Source organism: Malus sylvestris, chromosome 9, assembly GCF_916048215.2.
Source record: "Malus sylvestris chromosome 9, drMalSylv7.2, whole genome shotgun sequence".
Classification (NCBI taxonomy): domain Eukaryota; kingdom Viridiplantae; phylum Streptophyta; class Magnoliopsida; order Rosales; family Rosaceae; genus Malus; species Malus sylvestris.
The window spans coordinates 4,973,922-4,991,576 of NC_062268.1; the positions used below are offsets into that span (position 1 = coordinate 4,973,922).

Consider the following 17,655-nt stretch of genomic DNA (forward strand, 5'->3'; position numbering starts at 1 on the left):
CAGATCTCATGGCTTTGATCTTGCAACCACTCTACTTTTCTACAACGGCTTTGAACTTCTTGAATGCTCCAAAGACTTCTGATTTCTGCTTCAAGAAATACACCCAGGTTTTCCTTGAAAAATCATCAATGAAGAGAAGGAAATAATTATTTTTAGCCCATGGAACACAAAATTATAACTTTTTGGACAACAATACCCTTCTCTTTTTCATTAATTTCACTTCGAAAATTAAACAAAATTAATCAAAATTCCAGAGATCTCTCAATTTCTGCACAATTAGCATAAAATATTCATTAAAAATCAAAATTTACCTCAACAAATCAACTCAAAAACTAAGTTCTCTTGTTTTTCCAAGAAATCAAGCTTATTTGATCGCACTTCAAATTTTTTGGGAAACTGAGTGACAAAAACCCAACAAAAAGAAATTTTCTCTATGTTTGATTTCTATATTCAAAGAAGAAAAACAGCAAAATGAAGAAAATCCAGATCAGATAAAGCATTCTTGAGAAAGCCAAAGAGAGGAAATTTTCTGGGGAAACAAACATGAAGAACAGAAGGGTACCGGGGAAAGCCGATGAAAGGAAGTGGCTGATGCCGTCGCTCGAGGGATGGGACAGCGAGGATTAGGTGGAAGATGTGAGGGATGACGTTGAACTCGTAGGCGGTGGCTCAGGTAAGGTCGAACTCGTCGGAGTGGATGGGTACGATTGTCATTTAATCTTTCGTTCCATTTCAGCTTGAACATACACCAAATGTAGCATGGAACCTCCGTTCCGTCCTGTTTCGTCCAGTCTATGTACTAAACGGTACCTTATTGAATGAAAGGAAAAGCTTCTGCTTGGCTTAATACCACTTTAGTCCAATTGTCTTCTTGTTCTAGAAATTGACAACTCTATGTGATGAAAAAACATCTCATGCTTATTGTACGGATGAAAAGTGCTGCTTTACACTATTACATTTAAAGTGATTAGAAATTCCGTGAAAATTTATATTATCTCATTGCATTGATGAACGGGTGAGATATAGAGAAACAAAATTTTATACTTTCATCTACTACATTGATGCTTAGGCGCACCGAAAGTCACCCAAAACCCTAAAATTCTCCTCATGAATTATGTGTCTAATATTTTTCAGAGTTGTTATCAGCACTTGCAAACAGTTTTTTATGCATGTCGGTCTGGAAGTTATCTATGAGGGGTCATGATAATTATTTTAAAATGTTAGTAACAGTTATCTTTTCTTATTCTCGGTAGGCGGCTACCTCCCCCACACAGCAGCCCTAAACTCGCCCGTGATGAGAAGACATGACATGTCTTTTGCGAATGACAGGGAATTGGACAAAACCATCCCATCTTTGTTTCAATAATTATTATGAATTATCGTATACCGATTAATCTGTAAGCAGATGAGATAGCTACTCATTTTCACCATAAAAGGAAAACATTTCATCACAAGATTGCAGTGCGGACAGAGAGGGTTGTGGTTGTCGTAGATAAACCTAGGTTTCGTCACAAAACAGGAAATTGAATTAAGAACAAAACAAACAGATTGTGGGTAGGAAAAGACAGATTTTTTAGTGTGTTGAGAACACTGTTTGGTACACCAAGTATAATAATACAATTGGTTGGAAACTTGTAAAAAAAAAAAAAAAAAAAAATTCCAACTATTTATATCATATGGTGTATTAGACCGTGTTCCCGATATCAACGAGATTTGGATGTCATGCATACAAATAAAGCCCCTTATTACTGTCACATTATTATGTCTTGATAAGATCTTTATTTATTCCCTGCAAGTACCATATGAGAAATGCTAAAGAGACTCTCTATGGATTCTCTGTTTGTCACTTCATGTTTTTGACATAATATTTTATAATGTTAGCACCATAATTGACTGTAAACTGTAAGGTAACATAGAGTATATGAAGAGTTCCACTTTAAGAGTGTCTCCTTAGCATTTCTCATACCATATTCTGACACCATAGAAAGTAGCCATTTTTTATTGTAAGTTTTAGTTTTCACACGTATTTATGTTATGCGAGACAACCGCAAATAAATCTTTTTGTATATACAACTTTTATCAAGTTTAAGAGTTATAATTAAGATATTCCCGGTTGTATATATTTATATGTTTTTAGTCAGTATAATTGGAGCTCATCATTTGTGTGTACGTGATAGATATCCTCGGTTACACGGCAGAATCTCACAGGAATGTCATAGCCAATAAACTAGGCTCCTATGCATCAATTTTTTATGTGTGAAGAGAAAACACGAATAAATACATGCAACAATCTATTGTTGCTGATTGTGTACAACTTCAGACTCATGAAATTTGTAGCCACTCTACATATCTCGTGTGTAAAGTGGTACATCAAATGTGTCGAACTTGATACATCAAGTGTCATAATGCAATTAATTAAAAAACAAGATTTCAAATCTTTATTTTCAAGTTTCACATCTAACAGGGACCCAATTATTCTCTTTGGGACTTTTACAGCAACAAAGAAACAACCTCAATCTACTTGCCCACCATCCCATACCTTTTTTTTTTCTTGTCTGGTTTGGTGGTAGGGAATGAAACTTATCTACGTTCACTTCTTCTGGTTTGCAGTTGACTGGTTTTTCCATTAGTGTAAAAACGAAGCTTCATGGACTGATGCAGTACATGGGGAACAAATATATTTAAGGTTTTAGTGACTTCTTATCTCTTAAAGCCTTTGTGACCTTTCTTTTAATTGAATTGCCTAGTAACTATCCTACTCTTAAATATTTAGTATACCAATGTTTGTAATTTCCCTATTTAAAGGGCTCCATATGTATCCTTAAAGTGGTGAAATTAGTGAATTAAAGTTAATCTAAGAAGAGAGTGGGCTTTCTCCTCAAAATCAAGTGTGAGATTTGGTTGTGTCGAGTGAATCCACGATTAGTGACGTGAGTGAATCCGTTGCCCCTGGTCGAGTGATTCCCAGGTTCTATCCCTGTAGAGACGTGAGTGATTCCGTCCCCCCTAGTTGAGCGATTCCCAGGTTACTACCCCTTGTCTTTTCGAGACCCATGGTTTTTTCTGCATCAAGTGGCATCAAATAGAGATGGCAATTCAAACCGTTAAACTCGATAACCGTGTATAACCGCCTGAGAGAGGATTTGGGTATGAAAATTTGGGTATATTATGGAAATGGGGAAAAAACGTGAACTTTAATCGGTTATGGTTTTGTATATGATTATAAGGGTCCCCAATCCATATCCGTCCCCAAATCCGAATCCGAACCGAATAATATATAATATTATTTGGTTTATGTAATATATATATATATATTGTATTTGAGTGAAGCTATACCATCATTACCATATTCATTATTCGCTGCATAATGTATTTAGTATATTATTCGCCGCATAATGTATTACAAAATTCATTTATTGTTATTGTGGAGCCAAAAATAATCATAGGGCAACACATGGATTTTTGGTAAAAAGGACAAAGTTACTCCTGAGACACACCGGTTCTCCTACGCCCGAGCAGTGGACAGTCATTCTTTAATCAAGCCAAGAGTGTCCAAAAAAGGTAACCAATTCCAAATTATCTCATCCATCCTCATCTTAGGTAATTACTTCATAACCTACAAATTATTCCATATACATAGAGATTAATTGGCTAATTAATGGATTAATTCCTAATTAATCCATTAATCACCAATTAAATCACCCATTTTCACACCTAAAACCTCTAAGGCCCGGCCACCTCCATTCCCTATATATATGACCCTATTTTTTCTAAAAAAAGGGTTCCACACTCTTGCAAAACTCCCAAAAACTCTCCAAAAACTTTTATCTCTAAATTCTAACTTTGGCATCGGAGGTTCTTCGGCCAAAGCCTCCCATTCATTGTGGGCGGGTGAGGCTCTTGGCCTTGACCTAAGGTGTTAATTGTTTTGTAGGTTCAATTTTGTCAGGTGCAATTTTGTCCAAGAAGAAGAAGGCGGAAATTTGCATTCATAAATTGGTGTTTTCATTGAGAGATGAGTACCACACTCGTAGAAGACTCTCGCATCCAAGGTTTTCTATTTTCTTGTCCATTTGTAGATTTTTCGTACGTTCTTATTATTAGAATTTTTTATTTGCAAAAATTCTTTGATAAAACGTAAAAGAGAAGTACAATGGCTAGAAATTTAAAAAATTCAACAAATGAAAATTTCAACATTCAAGAGATGGGACCACGGCGATTCACGAGGCTAAATGTGACAATAAGTGGAGCAGCACCACAACCACAAGTTTCCTCCATGGGAACCACCGTGGTGGCTGCCTCGGTAGCCACTCGCGGTGAGGTCCATGGCACCATTACCGCGGCGAGGTCTATGGCACCATTACCACGGCCTGAGTCGTGCCATTAAAGCAATCCCAAGACATGTCACTTCAAGCCCAATGTGTTGCCAAGCCGAGCCCTAGCCTCGCACCCACATACGCCACACGCCGAGCAGCCTACTCACGTGGCCGAGCCTGCCCCCATGGCCGAGCCTGCTCCCGCCGAGTAGCCTACTCCTGTGGCACAACATGCTCTATCTAAGCAGCCCATTCTCGTGGCACAGCCTGCTCCCTTTGAGCAGCTCATTCTCGTGGCCCAACCTGCTCTCGCAGCTCTGCTTGCTCCCATAGCCCTGCCTGCTCCCATGATTTCCCAAGCAGCCCAAGTCGGCTCGAGAATATCTCGACCATCCAGAGCAACCATCAAGCCGGGGGCATTTTTACCATATTTCTCCACGGATTTGACATTTCCCAACTCAAATCTCATGCCTAGAGTGTTCCATACTTCCACTGCTTAATGAGGCACATTCTTTCTAAGCTCTTCCAATCTAAATGGCGAACAACACTTGTCTCGACAAGTCATAAAGTTGACGAGCTCCCTTGCACAACAGACGACCTTGATGAATCAACTTTTGCAATGCACCGAGATCTAACGTGCCTTGGACAAGGTATCCCTAAGTAGGACAAGGGTAGACGAATCTTTCCAGCAGCATCCCGGTAAGCAGCTACTCGACCAGCCACGAGCCGAGCGTTCGGGTAGTGTACATTTCTGATTAGGCCCCCGAGATAGCATATACTTCCATCTTATAGCACGGAGGAGCGTGCACTCTCGACTAGGCCTGAGGATAAGTATACACTCACGATTGGGGCCACACTTAGATAATCAACATGAGCAGCCTTCCAGGCAATGCATTCATTCGCAGCTAGGCCCGTAAAGAATATCATCCACATCATATCGGAGCAGACAACACAGCAGACGGAAAGAAGCAGTCACTCAATCCGGCTCAAGTTCAACCAGTAGCCTGTGAGTTACACACTCGCCTGCTAGGAATATACCACACCCACCGTAGCCGCGGCATAGACAAGCCGAACATATGGAAGAACAGCTTAGACTATCACATCACAATCAGGGGCAATCAAGAGCTCTGCCACCCCAACAAAGGAAAATTCAGGAAGAAGTAGAAAGGCTCCTGACCAAGCGATTGCGCAATTTCTCGCGCCAACCAAAGCCTCAAAAGGGCACAAGATGAAACACCTAATGATGGCGCAATAATTCAGAGAGCAGCTCATTGCGTTTACACCTTAACGTGGGTTCCACAAACAGTTCACCAAACAAGACCTCGCAGTCTGAAGATTATTTCAGTTGTCCAGCAGTCCAGCTTTCCTCAGCTGCACTCACGACAACGACTTCCATGCTTTCCAGTGCGAAAGGATAAACTAATTGCTCTCCAGTGCGAGAGGGTAAACCAATTCCCCGACACCCATATGGGTTTGCTCTCCAATGCAAGAAGATAAACTAATTGCTCTCCAGTGCGAGAAGGTAAACCAATTCCTTGACACTCGTATGGGTTTGCTCTCCAGTGCGAGAGGATAAACTAATTGCTCTCCAGTGTGAGAGGGTAAACCAATTCCTTGACATTCATATATGTTTGCTTTCCTGTGCGAGAGGATAAACTAATTGCTATCCAGTGCAAGAGGGTAAACTAATTGCTCTCTAATGCGATACGGTAAACTAAATCCCTGACAACCATTTGGGTAAGCTCTCCAGTGCGAGAAGGCTGCATAGTTCAAAAGATCAAATGCTTGAAGATCAACTAAGCAACAAATGGTTAGGGGGCAGCAGCCACTTTTACACTTAATAGTTCGCTCATCCGACACTTCATTTTCAGAAACTCTGATCTTGGCAGCTTTATCCTTGACTGCTCCATCTATGGCAGTTGAAAAATCAAACTTAAGCAGTTTCCTCATATTTAGCAGGCAGCCCAAACAATTGCCTATTCCACGCCACTTCCTCGGCCCATGTCGAACCAATCATTGGCTTCAATCCAGCCGAGTTGCTCAAGCAATGGCCCCTGCCACATCACCTCCTTGGCTCATGCTAAGCCGACTCTTGGCCCCTGCCAGCTAATGTGTCGTACCACCCTGATTACTGCCCTGTGGCAGCACCACCCAAGAAGAAGACAAGAAGAAATTAAGTTTTTATTACATTGGTGCGGCATAGAGAAGACGAAGAAAGCAACAAAAGACGGTCATTTGCATGGGCAAGATGTAGAAGATTGCTAAATGAGGGGGAACAAATATCCTCTAAACTCTCTCTCTCTCTTGTAAGGTAGAATAAATCACTCTCCAAAGTTGATTTAATAACCCACTTAAGGTGGACTTAAATAGGTTTTGAGAGAAATTTATTTCCCTTTCCTAGAATGATCTAATTTCATATTAAAGAGGGATTCTACATCAAAACAGGAAGCGGTTCTAAGTTTCCTAGAGCAAAAAGATCTTTACACCTGCTGCCCTTTCTTACGAGTAGCCCAACAGGTGTGGGGGCATTTGTGGAGCAAAAAATTATCACAAGGCAACACGTGGATTTTTGGTAAAAAGGACAAAGTTACCCCTGAGACACACCGGTTATCCTACGCGCAAGCAGTGGACAATCATTCTTTAATCAAGCCAAGAGTGTCCAAAAAGGGTAACCAATTCCAAATTATCTCATCCATCCTCATCATAGGTAATTACTTCATAACCTACAAATTATTCCATATAAATGGAGATTAATTGGCTAATTAATGGATTAATTCCTAATTAATCCATTAATCACCAATTAAATCACCCATTTTCACACAAAAAACCTTTAAGGGCCGGCCACCTCCATTCCCTATATATATGACCCTATTTTTTTCTAAAAAAGGGGTTCCACACTCTTGCAAAACTCCCAAAAACTCTCCAAATACTTTTCTCTCTAAATTCTAACTTTGGTATCGGAGGTTCTTCGGCCAAAGCCCCCCCCATTCATCGTGGGTGTGTGAGGCCCTTGGCCTTGACCTAAGGTGTTAATTGTTTTGTAGGTGCAATTTTGTCCAATAAGAAAAAGGTGGAAATTTGCATCCACATTTATGTTTTATTTATTTATTATTAAACGTGGCTATTTAATGACAAAATTAGTATTCACTAAATTATTGTGCGCCAATTGGATGAATATAATTTTTTGTTGTTGACGAAGATGGATATAACCATTAATTGATAGGAAATCCGTTACCCGGTGGGTATGGTTATGGATAATTCCCGATAGTTATTTTGCAGTTATGGATATGGTTAATTATCATGGTTATGGAATAGATATAAGATTTCCGTCCCCAAATTGAACCGTTGCCATCCCTAGCATCAGTGCAGGTTTTCTGCTATGGAGTTAAAAGGAAAAAAAAAAATCATGTTGTTGATTCTACACTTCTCTTCAAATTTCAGTTCTCTTTGTCCTAATCACCCAAAAGGTTACCTATAATTGGAAAGGTCTGCGAGTCCACTTTCTAACAGAACAGACAGTGCCTCAATCAAAATTTTTTTTGCAGCAATTTGCTAGCAAATAGTGTAAGGTGTATGTTTTGTGCAAAATCTGCAAGGCGCAGTTTCGTTTTCAACGAAGAGATATACCAGCATCTTGTTCCAATGAATAATAATCAGGTATATGAAAACCACTCTAGTATTATATTTATGGAGGAAGATCTGTTTTATTCACAAAGAATTGATTGGAATTTACCTCCACTATATGATGAGTATTCGGAGGATGGTGTTTTGATGATTCCTATCCAAACAGGTGCTAACGTTGAAGTGAATATTGAAGAACATGCTTTGATAGATATTTGCAGCTTGGAAAGTTCAGAATATGAAGGATTTGGATTTTTTCAAGATGAGAAGATTGATAGTCCAATGTTAAGTTCATCAATAAGCTACGGGCATGTAAAATTGTGGTCACGGCCAAGTGATGAAGGAGCTGTTCAAATTTGCTTTTTAATTCTCCAGCACATTGTTAAAGATCAAGTTTTGGGGACATTACAACCGATGGCATATCGTTGGGAAGGTCGAAAACCTAAATTCAAATTAAGATTAAAAAGATACAAACTCGAGGACGAGTTTTTTTCGAGAAGAGTAGAATCATGCAGTGCATGGGGAACAAATATATTTAAGGCTTTAGTGACTTGTCATCTCTCAAAACCTTTGTGACCTTATCTTTTGATTGAATTGCCTAGTAACTATCCTACTATTAAATATTTTGTATACCAATGCTTTGTAATTTCCCTATTTAAAGGGCTCCAAATGTATCTTTAAGGTAGTCAATTAGTGAATTAAAAATAATCCAAGAAGAGAGAGAGTTTTCTCCTTCCTTAAAATCCAGTGTGAGACTTGGTCGTATCGAGAAGAAGAAAATGATGCAATGCATGGAGAACAAACACATTTAAGGCTTCGTGGCTTCTCATCTTCCAAAACTTCTGTCACCTTCTCTTTTATGAGTTGCCTGCCTAGTAACGATCCTATTATTAAATATTTAATCTACCAATGCTTTGTAATCTCCCTATTTAAGGGGCTCCAAATGTATCTTTAAGGTAGTCAATTAGTGAATTAAAACTAATCCAAGAAGAGAGTGAGTTTTCTCATTCCTTAAAATCAAGTGTGAGACTTGGTCGTGTCGAGTGAATCCACGGTTAGCGACATGAGTAATTATGTTGCCCCTAGTCGAGTGATTCCCAGGTTCTACCCATAGAGAAGTCGAGTGAATCCATTGCCATTGGTTAAGTGATTTCCAGTTACCCCTTGTCTTTTCGAGACCCTTGGTCTTTTCTACGTCAAGTGGCATCATAGTAGGTTTTTCGCTGCAGTTAAAGATCATGGCTATGATTATCAATCCGTTTCAAGATCACATCGTTGAAGAGATTAGTTTTGTCAATTGAAATTCTCCGCCAATTTATGACAAATATGTTGATGACGATGAGTTTACTGTTGATGTGGCTCATCAAGGAGTTTATCTGCTGCTAGGAGATGAAGGCTTTGTGGATTGGGGTTATCCACATAATATGAGTACAATGGCGGAAACATTTTACATGTAGCTTCATAAAGAGGAACTAAGGTGTACTTGCTTTGGAATAACATGGAAGCGGAGTTCAAAGGAATATTTTGTGTGACAGAACAACTTGGCTGCTCTGGATTTGCTTTTGCTATTGTGGCTGTTGTGGAAAAAAATTGAAAGGTATCCAAAAGATCGAGGAAAACAAAATGAAAGGAAACTCGAGGACGAGTTTTTGTTCGAGAAGAGGAAAATGATGCAGTGCATGGAGAACAAATATATTTAAGGTTTTCGTGGCTTCTCATCTCCCAAAACCTTTGTGACCCTCCCTTTTAATTGAATTGCCTAGTAACTATCCTACTCTTAAATATTTAGTATACCAATGCTTTGTAATTTCCCTATTTAAAGGGCCCCATATGTATCCTTAAAGTAGTGAATCAAAGTTATTCGAAGAAGAGAGTGAGTTTTCTTCTCCTTAAAATCAAATGTGAGACTTGGTCGTATCGAGTGAATCCACGATTAGCGACGTGAGTGAATTCGTTGCTCCTGGTCGAGTGATTCCCAAGTTCTATCCCCACGTAAGTGATTCCGTCCCCTCTGGGTGAATGATTCTCAAGTTACTACCCCTTATCTTTTCGAGACCCTTGGTCTTTTCTACATCATGGACCCCAGGTTATAATATTCCAAAATAGTCATTCCAATTTGTCTTTCAATCACAATTAATTTGTTGAGCTAATTTTGTTGTGTACGTGTAAAATAACCAATCAGTGTCCTTTTTATATCTAAAAAAATTGTATAATCCTACAGAGAATATTTATATTAGGCCTCGGCAATTGATATAAAAGGCAACCTGTATGAACACATTCTTAGAGTCAATAATAGCAGAGCTTCTTAGAGGGGAAGTAGATAGGTTGTAAAACAATGTCCTGGTTTCTTACAGTCATCTTTCTGGTCACTACTCTTACATTTCATACTCCTTCAGAGGCTATCTATGAGGAGATTCAGCCTTCTGCAGTAGTTGTGGGAACTGTCTACTGTGACACATGTTTCCAAGAGGATTTCTCAAATACCAGCCATTTCATTTCAGGTAAATTCATCTCAAATTTTCAACAAGTTCTTCATCAATTTTATTTTTCTATTGTAGCCAGTTCAATAATTTCCATACACCCCTTCTCTTCTTCTATACACACTCATGTTTATATTTTAATCATTAAATTTGAATAAATCAGAGAAAAATTAAAAGAAGGAAATAAACAAAAGTGTACAAATGGAGAAAATGTAAAATCTAAATGACTGAAAACCTTTATACAGGTATTTCCTACGAGTCAACAAAACGTTGGAAGATATGTCATCATAACTTGTCATTTTATTGTCAGTCAACAAAACTTCCTGACATGATATGGATGCATTATCCATCAATAATCTTGTGGGGGTTTTTGTGCAGGGGCTTCTGTTGGTGTGGAATGCATAGATGGGACTTCAACAAAACCAAGTTTCAACGCACAAGTGAAAACAAACAGCCATGGGCAATTTAAAGTACATCTGCCCTTCTCAGTGAGCAAAGATGTCAAGAAAATTGAAGGATGCTCCGTGAAACTAATCCGCAGCAGTGAACCCTACTGTGCTGTGGCCTCATCAGCCACCTCATCTTCCCTACACCTCAAGGCAACAAAACAAGGGACTCACATATTCTCTGCTGGTTTCTTCACCTTCAAGCCTCTCAAGCAACCCAGCTTATGCAACCAGAAACCCAGCATTCAGAATTCCAAGAAATTAAATTCCCAGAAGTTCTCAGAGATGGCATTCCCATCCTCTTCTCAGGTGGACCCCAAAATGCCTGATCCCTCTCTCAACCAATCTGATCTCCTAGGTCTCCCAATCGATCTCCCAGGACTCCCAGGACTCCCAGGTCTCCCAGGACTCCCAGGTCTCCCAGGTCTCCCAGGCCTCCCAGGACTTCCAGGGTTGCCCCTTGCTGCTGAAAAAACTTCATCTAAGTCCTCCAACTCCAAAACTTCAAAGAATGGGCAACTAGGTGATAATAAAGAAGTCACCCATCCAGATTCTCCACCAGCAGGTTCAGCACCATGATCCCAACCTACCACCTATCCTGATTTCTGTTGGGTTCCTATCTTATTGGGCGTAACCCGTTTAAGTATAATAAGCCCATTTAGGTTTTCTGAGTTGTGGTTTCCTGAACTTCTACGTATATAGTATCTTCCTTCTCTTTTGAGAACCATGTGAAATATTGAATGTTTAAGTTTTATCTGCTTTTCCCATTTTCTCTCTACTTTTCCCTCTTTCTTCCCTAACGAGAATGTGTCGTTCATAGACAGCTACAAGTACGGTAATATAATACGATTCAAATATTAGTTAAATACAATGATTATTGTTGAAACTCAAAATTTCAGAATAAGAGAGCCGCATGGATTCAGAAATAAATTTTTTATATATATCAATTATTATTGAATATTACCCATGGATGAAAAAGGTTATGGGTATTATTTGCCGAGAGAGGAAAAACAGAAGTGGGTCGGCCAAGCTTTTACTATGTGGTCCCCTTAGAGAAAACCTGTTAAAAATGAACCGTTTCATCAGAAGGAGGCAAATAGCTGTACGGAACGACGACGTCCCTGAATTAAGTCATCTTCTTCGAGTGCGGCGAGCCGTATCACATACCTTTCCTGTTTCCATCGAGTTTGATCTATTTCAACTCATATTTCGACCGAGTAGCAGGGTAATGATTGCGGGAAAAAAAAAAAAATTAGGGTTAGGGTTTTGGAGAATAATTTTGTGACTAGGGTTTTGGGTTTTGGATTGTTTTCACAAAATCATTCTCCACTGGTGAAATAAATCACCATAATAATAGCAGTAGGCTATGATTTTAACTTAATCAGTACCCAAATGTAAAATTTTATGCTTATTTCCGCAAATACTATTAACAATTTAACATGGAGTTTTAATTTTTTATGAAATTTTTGTAGTTGGTTGGGTTTGTATGATGAGTATTAGTGTTCTAAGACACACTTGTTAGTCCAACTTCAAGAAAATTTGCAATCAGCAGGTCCATTCTCTCTAGCTGCGACCTTCCTTGCAAAGGGAGGAATCTTAACGGAGTCTTCAACCCTTCCCCAAAAGCTATGAATAAACTCTTCAACGACGACGGTCCAATTAAGCCCACTAACTTTGACATTATTGTTATCGGAACGGGCCTCCCTGGATCAGTGACAGCCGCCGCAGCTTCTACTGCAGGAAAAACTGTTCTTCACGTACCTTGACACTAACCACTTTTATGGTGACCACTGCGCCTTTCTTCCCATTGATGATTTGACTGTCTTCCTAAATTCTCATGCTTCCCAACCCTCCGCCACTACTACCACCAATTTGATCACCTCTACAAGTACAAGCCATGATGATTGCATCGCCTTACCCCTCACCCGCTAGTTGCTTTACGCCGATACAGAGACCGTTACATATGCCCCTCAAGTCCTTGCACAACATAATATAAGCAAACCTCGGTCAAATAATATAAACTTGAACGCCATTTTGAGCATTGTGAGATAAGGGAATGTGCCAGAAACTATTATGTTAAATTAATTCTACATATTAAACCATTCAAATATGTGATGTTTATTAATAAGCATTTTAGGAATATCCCTGACTATGTTTTAGATTAACATGCGCTTAGCAACAGAAAATTGTCATGGAGAAACGGTTGCCCAAACTTAAGGCCGCAATTTTGAGTGCTCAGAAGTGCTTGGAAGATTGCAACTATGTTAGGGGATTGGTGAGTGACCATCATACGCGGAGTTGGTCTGCAATTTTTAGTTGTACAGTAGTTGTATAGACAGTCCATTTTTCTACGTTAGCAATACAAATTCTTTTTGTTTTCATCTTGTTTTTCCTCTCTTTAATTGTCTGAACTGCAATACGTTTCTGCAGCTTGATGAATGGTGGGACTCCCACCCACTGTTGCCCATCCCTAGGTGGGAGCAACCAGCAGCAACTGTTGTTGACTGGGTCTGAGTCGATGGATTAAATGTTGCTGCCTGGCATAATCATGTGAAGTAGCTCCTTGAATTTTATGATCAGGAGCACTTGTGAATATTATTCGAGTACTCAACAAACAAGATTTTCTGGGGATCTAACTGGTCTTCCTGTTGGTAGTCCCACATCGGTGGGGGAAGTCAACAAGGGTGACTATAAATATGATTACCCTACTCTAACTAATACCAAAGTCTTTTGTGGTAAAACCCCACACCTGACGAATTGGGCAGTTGATAAAGTTGGGGACTTTGTCGGTCTTGTTAGAGTGGCCAGTTGGGGATAGAAACTCAAGCTCGACTTTATGCTTGGAAGGTGAATTCATTATCTCTGGCTGGTCGGGCCACCTACAAAGGCTTGGTAGAAACTCAAGCTCGACTTTACGCTTGGAAGGTGAATTCATTATCTCTGGCTGGTCGGGCCACTTTTGTTCAGTCTGTCACCTCCGCTGTCCAGTATATGCTTTGCAAACAATATTACCAATTACGATTACAGATAACCCTGAGTGTCAAAGATTTTCCTAAGACAAGAGAAGTTTAGCAAAAGTTGGAAAGTATAACCAACAGTCAGACCACATTAATTTTCATGATTGGTTTCATTTTAATTTCACCACTAAATCACTCATATTGGGGGGTTTAGAGTAGATGTTAGTATTTTCCGTTGCTTGTTGGTTTATTTGGTATTGGCGAAATACATTTGTTTTCGAGCAGGATTTTGCAATATTTGATGAACCTACCATCACTATTTGTGCATATTTTCATGAATGGTTAGCCCTCTAAATACTCACAAAATTGATAAACGCCTTAAGACTGAATCTTTGCTCCACTGGTAAGCTCTTCATTCAAAATTGATTTAAACTTAATGTTGATGGTTGTAAGAAGTAAAGAATGTTCCTTACATAACTAACCGGCAGCCGTGCCAGAGGCAATACGTGTATGGAATCATATACTGAGTATATCGTCACTTCTATGTTACGATTTGAGGAGAGAAAGGCGGAGTAGGGAAGCCGGCCGGGAGGAACAGCTCCTGATCTTAGCCAGGAGGCAGGGGGTAGCCTGGCAGACCAGATAATTTTTTTTTCCAAATTAATTTTTGTATAGAAAGACAAGGATATGTTGTATCTCATAAACTTATAACTGGGTCCCTTATTGAATGAAAGGGCAGGCTTCTGCTTTGAATAATACCACTTCAGACTTCAGTCCAATTATTGTCTTCCTGTTCTGAAAATTGACAACTCCGTGTGATGAAAAAACATCTCATGTATTATTGTACGGTTGAAAATTGCTGCTTTACACTATACATTTAACGTGATTAGAAATTCCATGAAAATTTACAAACAAAACCACATAGGGATGTGTCATAGGCTGGAAAGGACTAAGGATGTTTGTACATAGGCTGAAAAGGAGTAGGGATGTATGTACGTTCCTTCCCCACAGCAAAAACACATAGCAAAATGATTACAAACACAGCTAACAAATCAATAAACACAAAACCATCATTAGGCAACGCTTATATGATTATATCACATGCACGTCAATTAAATAATTCTCATGTTCAACTAAGGTCACTAAAAGCCCCCTATTTGGCCTAATTAGATATTGTCTTTGTGGTGATAGAATATTTGTAATATAGCTCATGACCTTAAAAAAATATTCGGATTTAAACTCTTGTGGTGATAGGATATTTAGTAGACAGTCCATTTCTATTGAGCCACAATGAAGGGAGTGCAGAAATGCACAGTTTTGTTTTTGGGATTAACAAAGAAATAACAGAAATTTGGTTTTTGGGCTTAAATCATAACGGACTTCCCCACAAGAATATAAATCCAAAATTTTTTACTACATGGGCTATCTTCCGAATACTATATCATCACGAGGACTATTTATACAAGGAGAAATTAGGTTTACATCCTTCTTTTTGCTACTCTATTGATTAAAATCCTATTCATTTTCAATTTTTGATCAAGGTCCTTGTGTATTAATAACATCATTCTTTGTTTGAATAATAAAATATTTTTATTTTTAAATATATTCCTTTAGTGTTAAAAATGTTACAATTAGTATATTTATATTTATGGCTAAATTTTTTTATCATATATTTTTATTTTTAGTTTGTACCAATTTTTTTTTCATTTTTAATTTGTACTCATATATTAGTTTCTTTTTGTGCCCATATTTTTTTAAAGTTTTATTTGTGTTTGTACCTATGTGTATACCGTCACGTGACATTGTGTATTTAATCAATGATAGAAAAATTACATATGGTATATTTATGTTTTATGCCTAAACTTTGTATCATATATTTATATTTTTAGTTTGTACCAACTTTTAATTTGCAACATTTTTTTTTAAATTGGTAGTATTTTATTTTTAGTTTTATTTTGTACCCATGTATTAATTTCTTTTAGCGCCTATATTTTTTATAAATTCATTTGTACTCATAATTTTTTAATCTTTTATCTGTACCCTAATTTATTTATAATGTACCCTTTCTTCTTTATTAATGTACCACTTTGTTACATGTGAAATGTACCAATTTTTTTTAACACTATGGATACATTCTTTTGCCATTTATTATTTCTTATTTTTACATAGTTTTTTTTTCCATTTATTCAATCAAAATGTTTGAATTTTTTTAATTGTAACAGTTTCTAATAGTTTTCTAATGAGGGATTTTAAATTTATAGGATTATAAATCTCATAAAATATCAAACAATTAATGTCAAAACTATAAAAATATAAATATTAATTGTAATATAATGAGGTGTACAAAATCAAGGGACTTTGATCAAACTTTCAATACTATTAAGATTTTAGTCAAAGAATATTGAGGATTAGGGACCGCATCCAAAGTATCCCTTTATACAATTAGGTCAATCTTTTTTAAGGTGAATATCACATGCTAAAACGAAGGAGGATTCTCTCCCCTCCTAATCTCTCTCCTATTCTCCCTCTCCTAAAACGCAACCAAAGAGGTTCATGGACTCACCTAGGCCAAGTATTCGCCGGAGAGGAGACTGCACAGTGGTGCAGTCCCGGTGTACGCGATACGATGAGGGTTGAGTGCTCTTCCTTGCTCCAGGATCCGTGGAGCTCACGAGTCCAAATGGTGAAGATGCGGAGTGGTGAATGTCTATGTGTGTGTGTGTGTGTGTGTGTTGTTTCTCAGGGGAGAAAAGGTTGAGAGAGTTGTCGAGAGGGAGAGATAAGGGAGAGTGAGGGAGAAGAGAGAACTGAGAGAGAGGGGAAAGGGAGCACGGGAGACGGGGGACAGATATCAAGGGTGGGCCACTTGGGCACACCATTTAAGACCTAAAACCCATTTTTTATAAACTTTTTAGGGGATATATGAAATTAACTTTAATTTGGGGGTAGGGTGTAACAAAGTTTGCCTTCCGAAGTCTCTTGGTGGGTTTGGCTTGAAAAACATAAGAGTTATGAACATCTCTTCTTGCTAAGAACTCTTGGAGATTGATGGAGAGGATAATGGGCTCTGAGCAAAAGTTTTCAGTGGCAAGTACATTGACCATTGGGTCAGTTACTCAATGATAAACTGCTTTAGGCTCTTCTTGCACTTGGAAAGGTGTTTTTGAACGGACTAACTTTTTGTATGAATGGCTACTATGGTGAATTTGGAAATGGTAATATGGTAAAATTTTGGACTGACAAATGGGCTAAATATGGTATTTTGCTTCATCATGGTAGCTGCCCACTCTCTGACAATATGCTTAAGGCTACCGTAGTTGATTATTGTTACAATAATGGTTGGGATATTGGTAAACACTACTTGTTTTACCAAAGGAGGTTGTTCAACAAATTCTTAGCATTCTAGTTGGTTTTGATACTTTCGAGGATAAGTGTAGCTGGAGTGGAACACAAGTGATGTTAATATGTTGGCCATTAATTATAGTGGTTTTCCTAATATGTGATAAATCTCATTTGGAATCTTCACATTCCTTCAAAAGTTTAGAGTTTCTTATGGCTGCTCACTCTTGATAAGCTCCTAACTAATGATCAAAGGCTGAAAGGGTTACGACTGATAACCCTGAGTGTTAAAGATGTACATGTGGTTGTAGATCAACACCTCATGTTGTTAAAGATTGTCATAAGGCAAGAGAAGTTTGGATGAGGTTGAAGATGTATAATTAACTAAATTGATTATCATGATTGTCTTCATTTTAATCTCACCACTAATTCACTCATATCATGAGGTTTAGAGTGGAGGTTAGTTTTTTCGTTGCTTGTTGGTTTATTTGGTATT

General features: G+C 38.3%; 2 protein-coding genes and 1 long non-coding RNA gene across 35 annotated transcripts in view; all 3 read left to right on the forward strand.

Annotated features, from left to right (window-relative positions):
* LOC126582952 (uncharacterized) overlaps window positions 1-11,630 on the forward strand; it is a 41,794-nt gene extending 30,164 nt beyond the window's left edge. The window contains exon 3 of the mRNA XM_050247235.1: window positions 11,450-11,630. The gene's annotated coding sequence lies outside the window, so the exon portion shown is untranslated. The remainder of the gene's footprint in view (window positions 1-11,449) is intronic.
* LOC126582944 (uncharacterized) overlaps window positions 10,186-17,655 on the forward strand; it is a 102,992-nt gene continuing 95,522 nt past the window's right edge. For 5 of the 33 annotated variants that reach the window (XM_050247188.1, XM_050247184.1, XM_050247186.1 and 2 more), the window contains exons 1-2: window positions 10,187-10,438; window positions 10,796-11,287. In XM_050247188.1, the coding sequence (XP_050103145.1) occupies window positions 10,273-10,438; window positions 10,796-11,287 (658 nt within the window). In that variant the 5' untranslated portion in view covers window positions 10,187-10,272. Of the gene's footprint in view, window positions 10,439-10,795; window positions 11,288-17,655 lie in introns of all 33 variants that reach the window. The other 28 variants (XM_050247206.1, XM_050247205.1, XM_050247207.1 and 25 more) reach the window with 12 other exon arrangements.
* On the forward strand, window positions 13,086-13,374 carry LOC126582959 (uncharacterized). The gene is made up of 3 exons (XR_007609640.1): window positions 13,086-13,138; window positions 13,294-13,304; window positions 13,338-13,374. It is a non-coding gene; the product is annotated as an uncharacterized LOC126582959 (long non-coding RNA).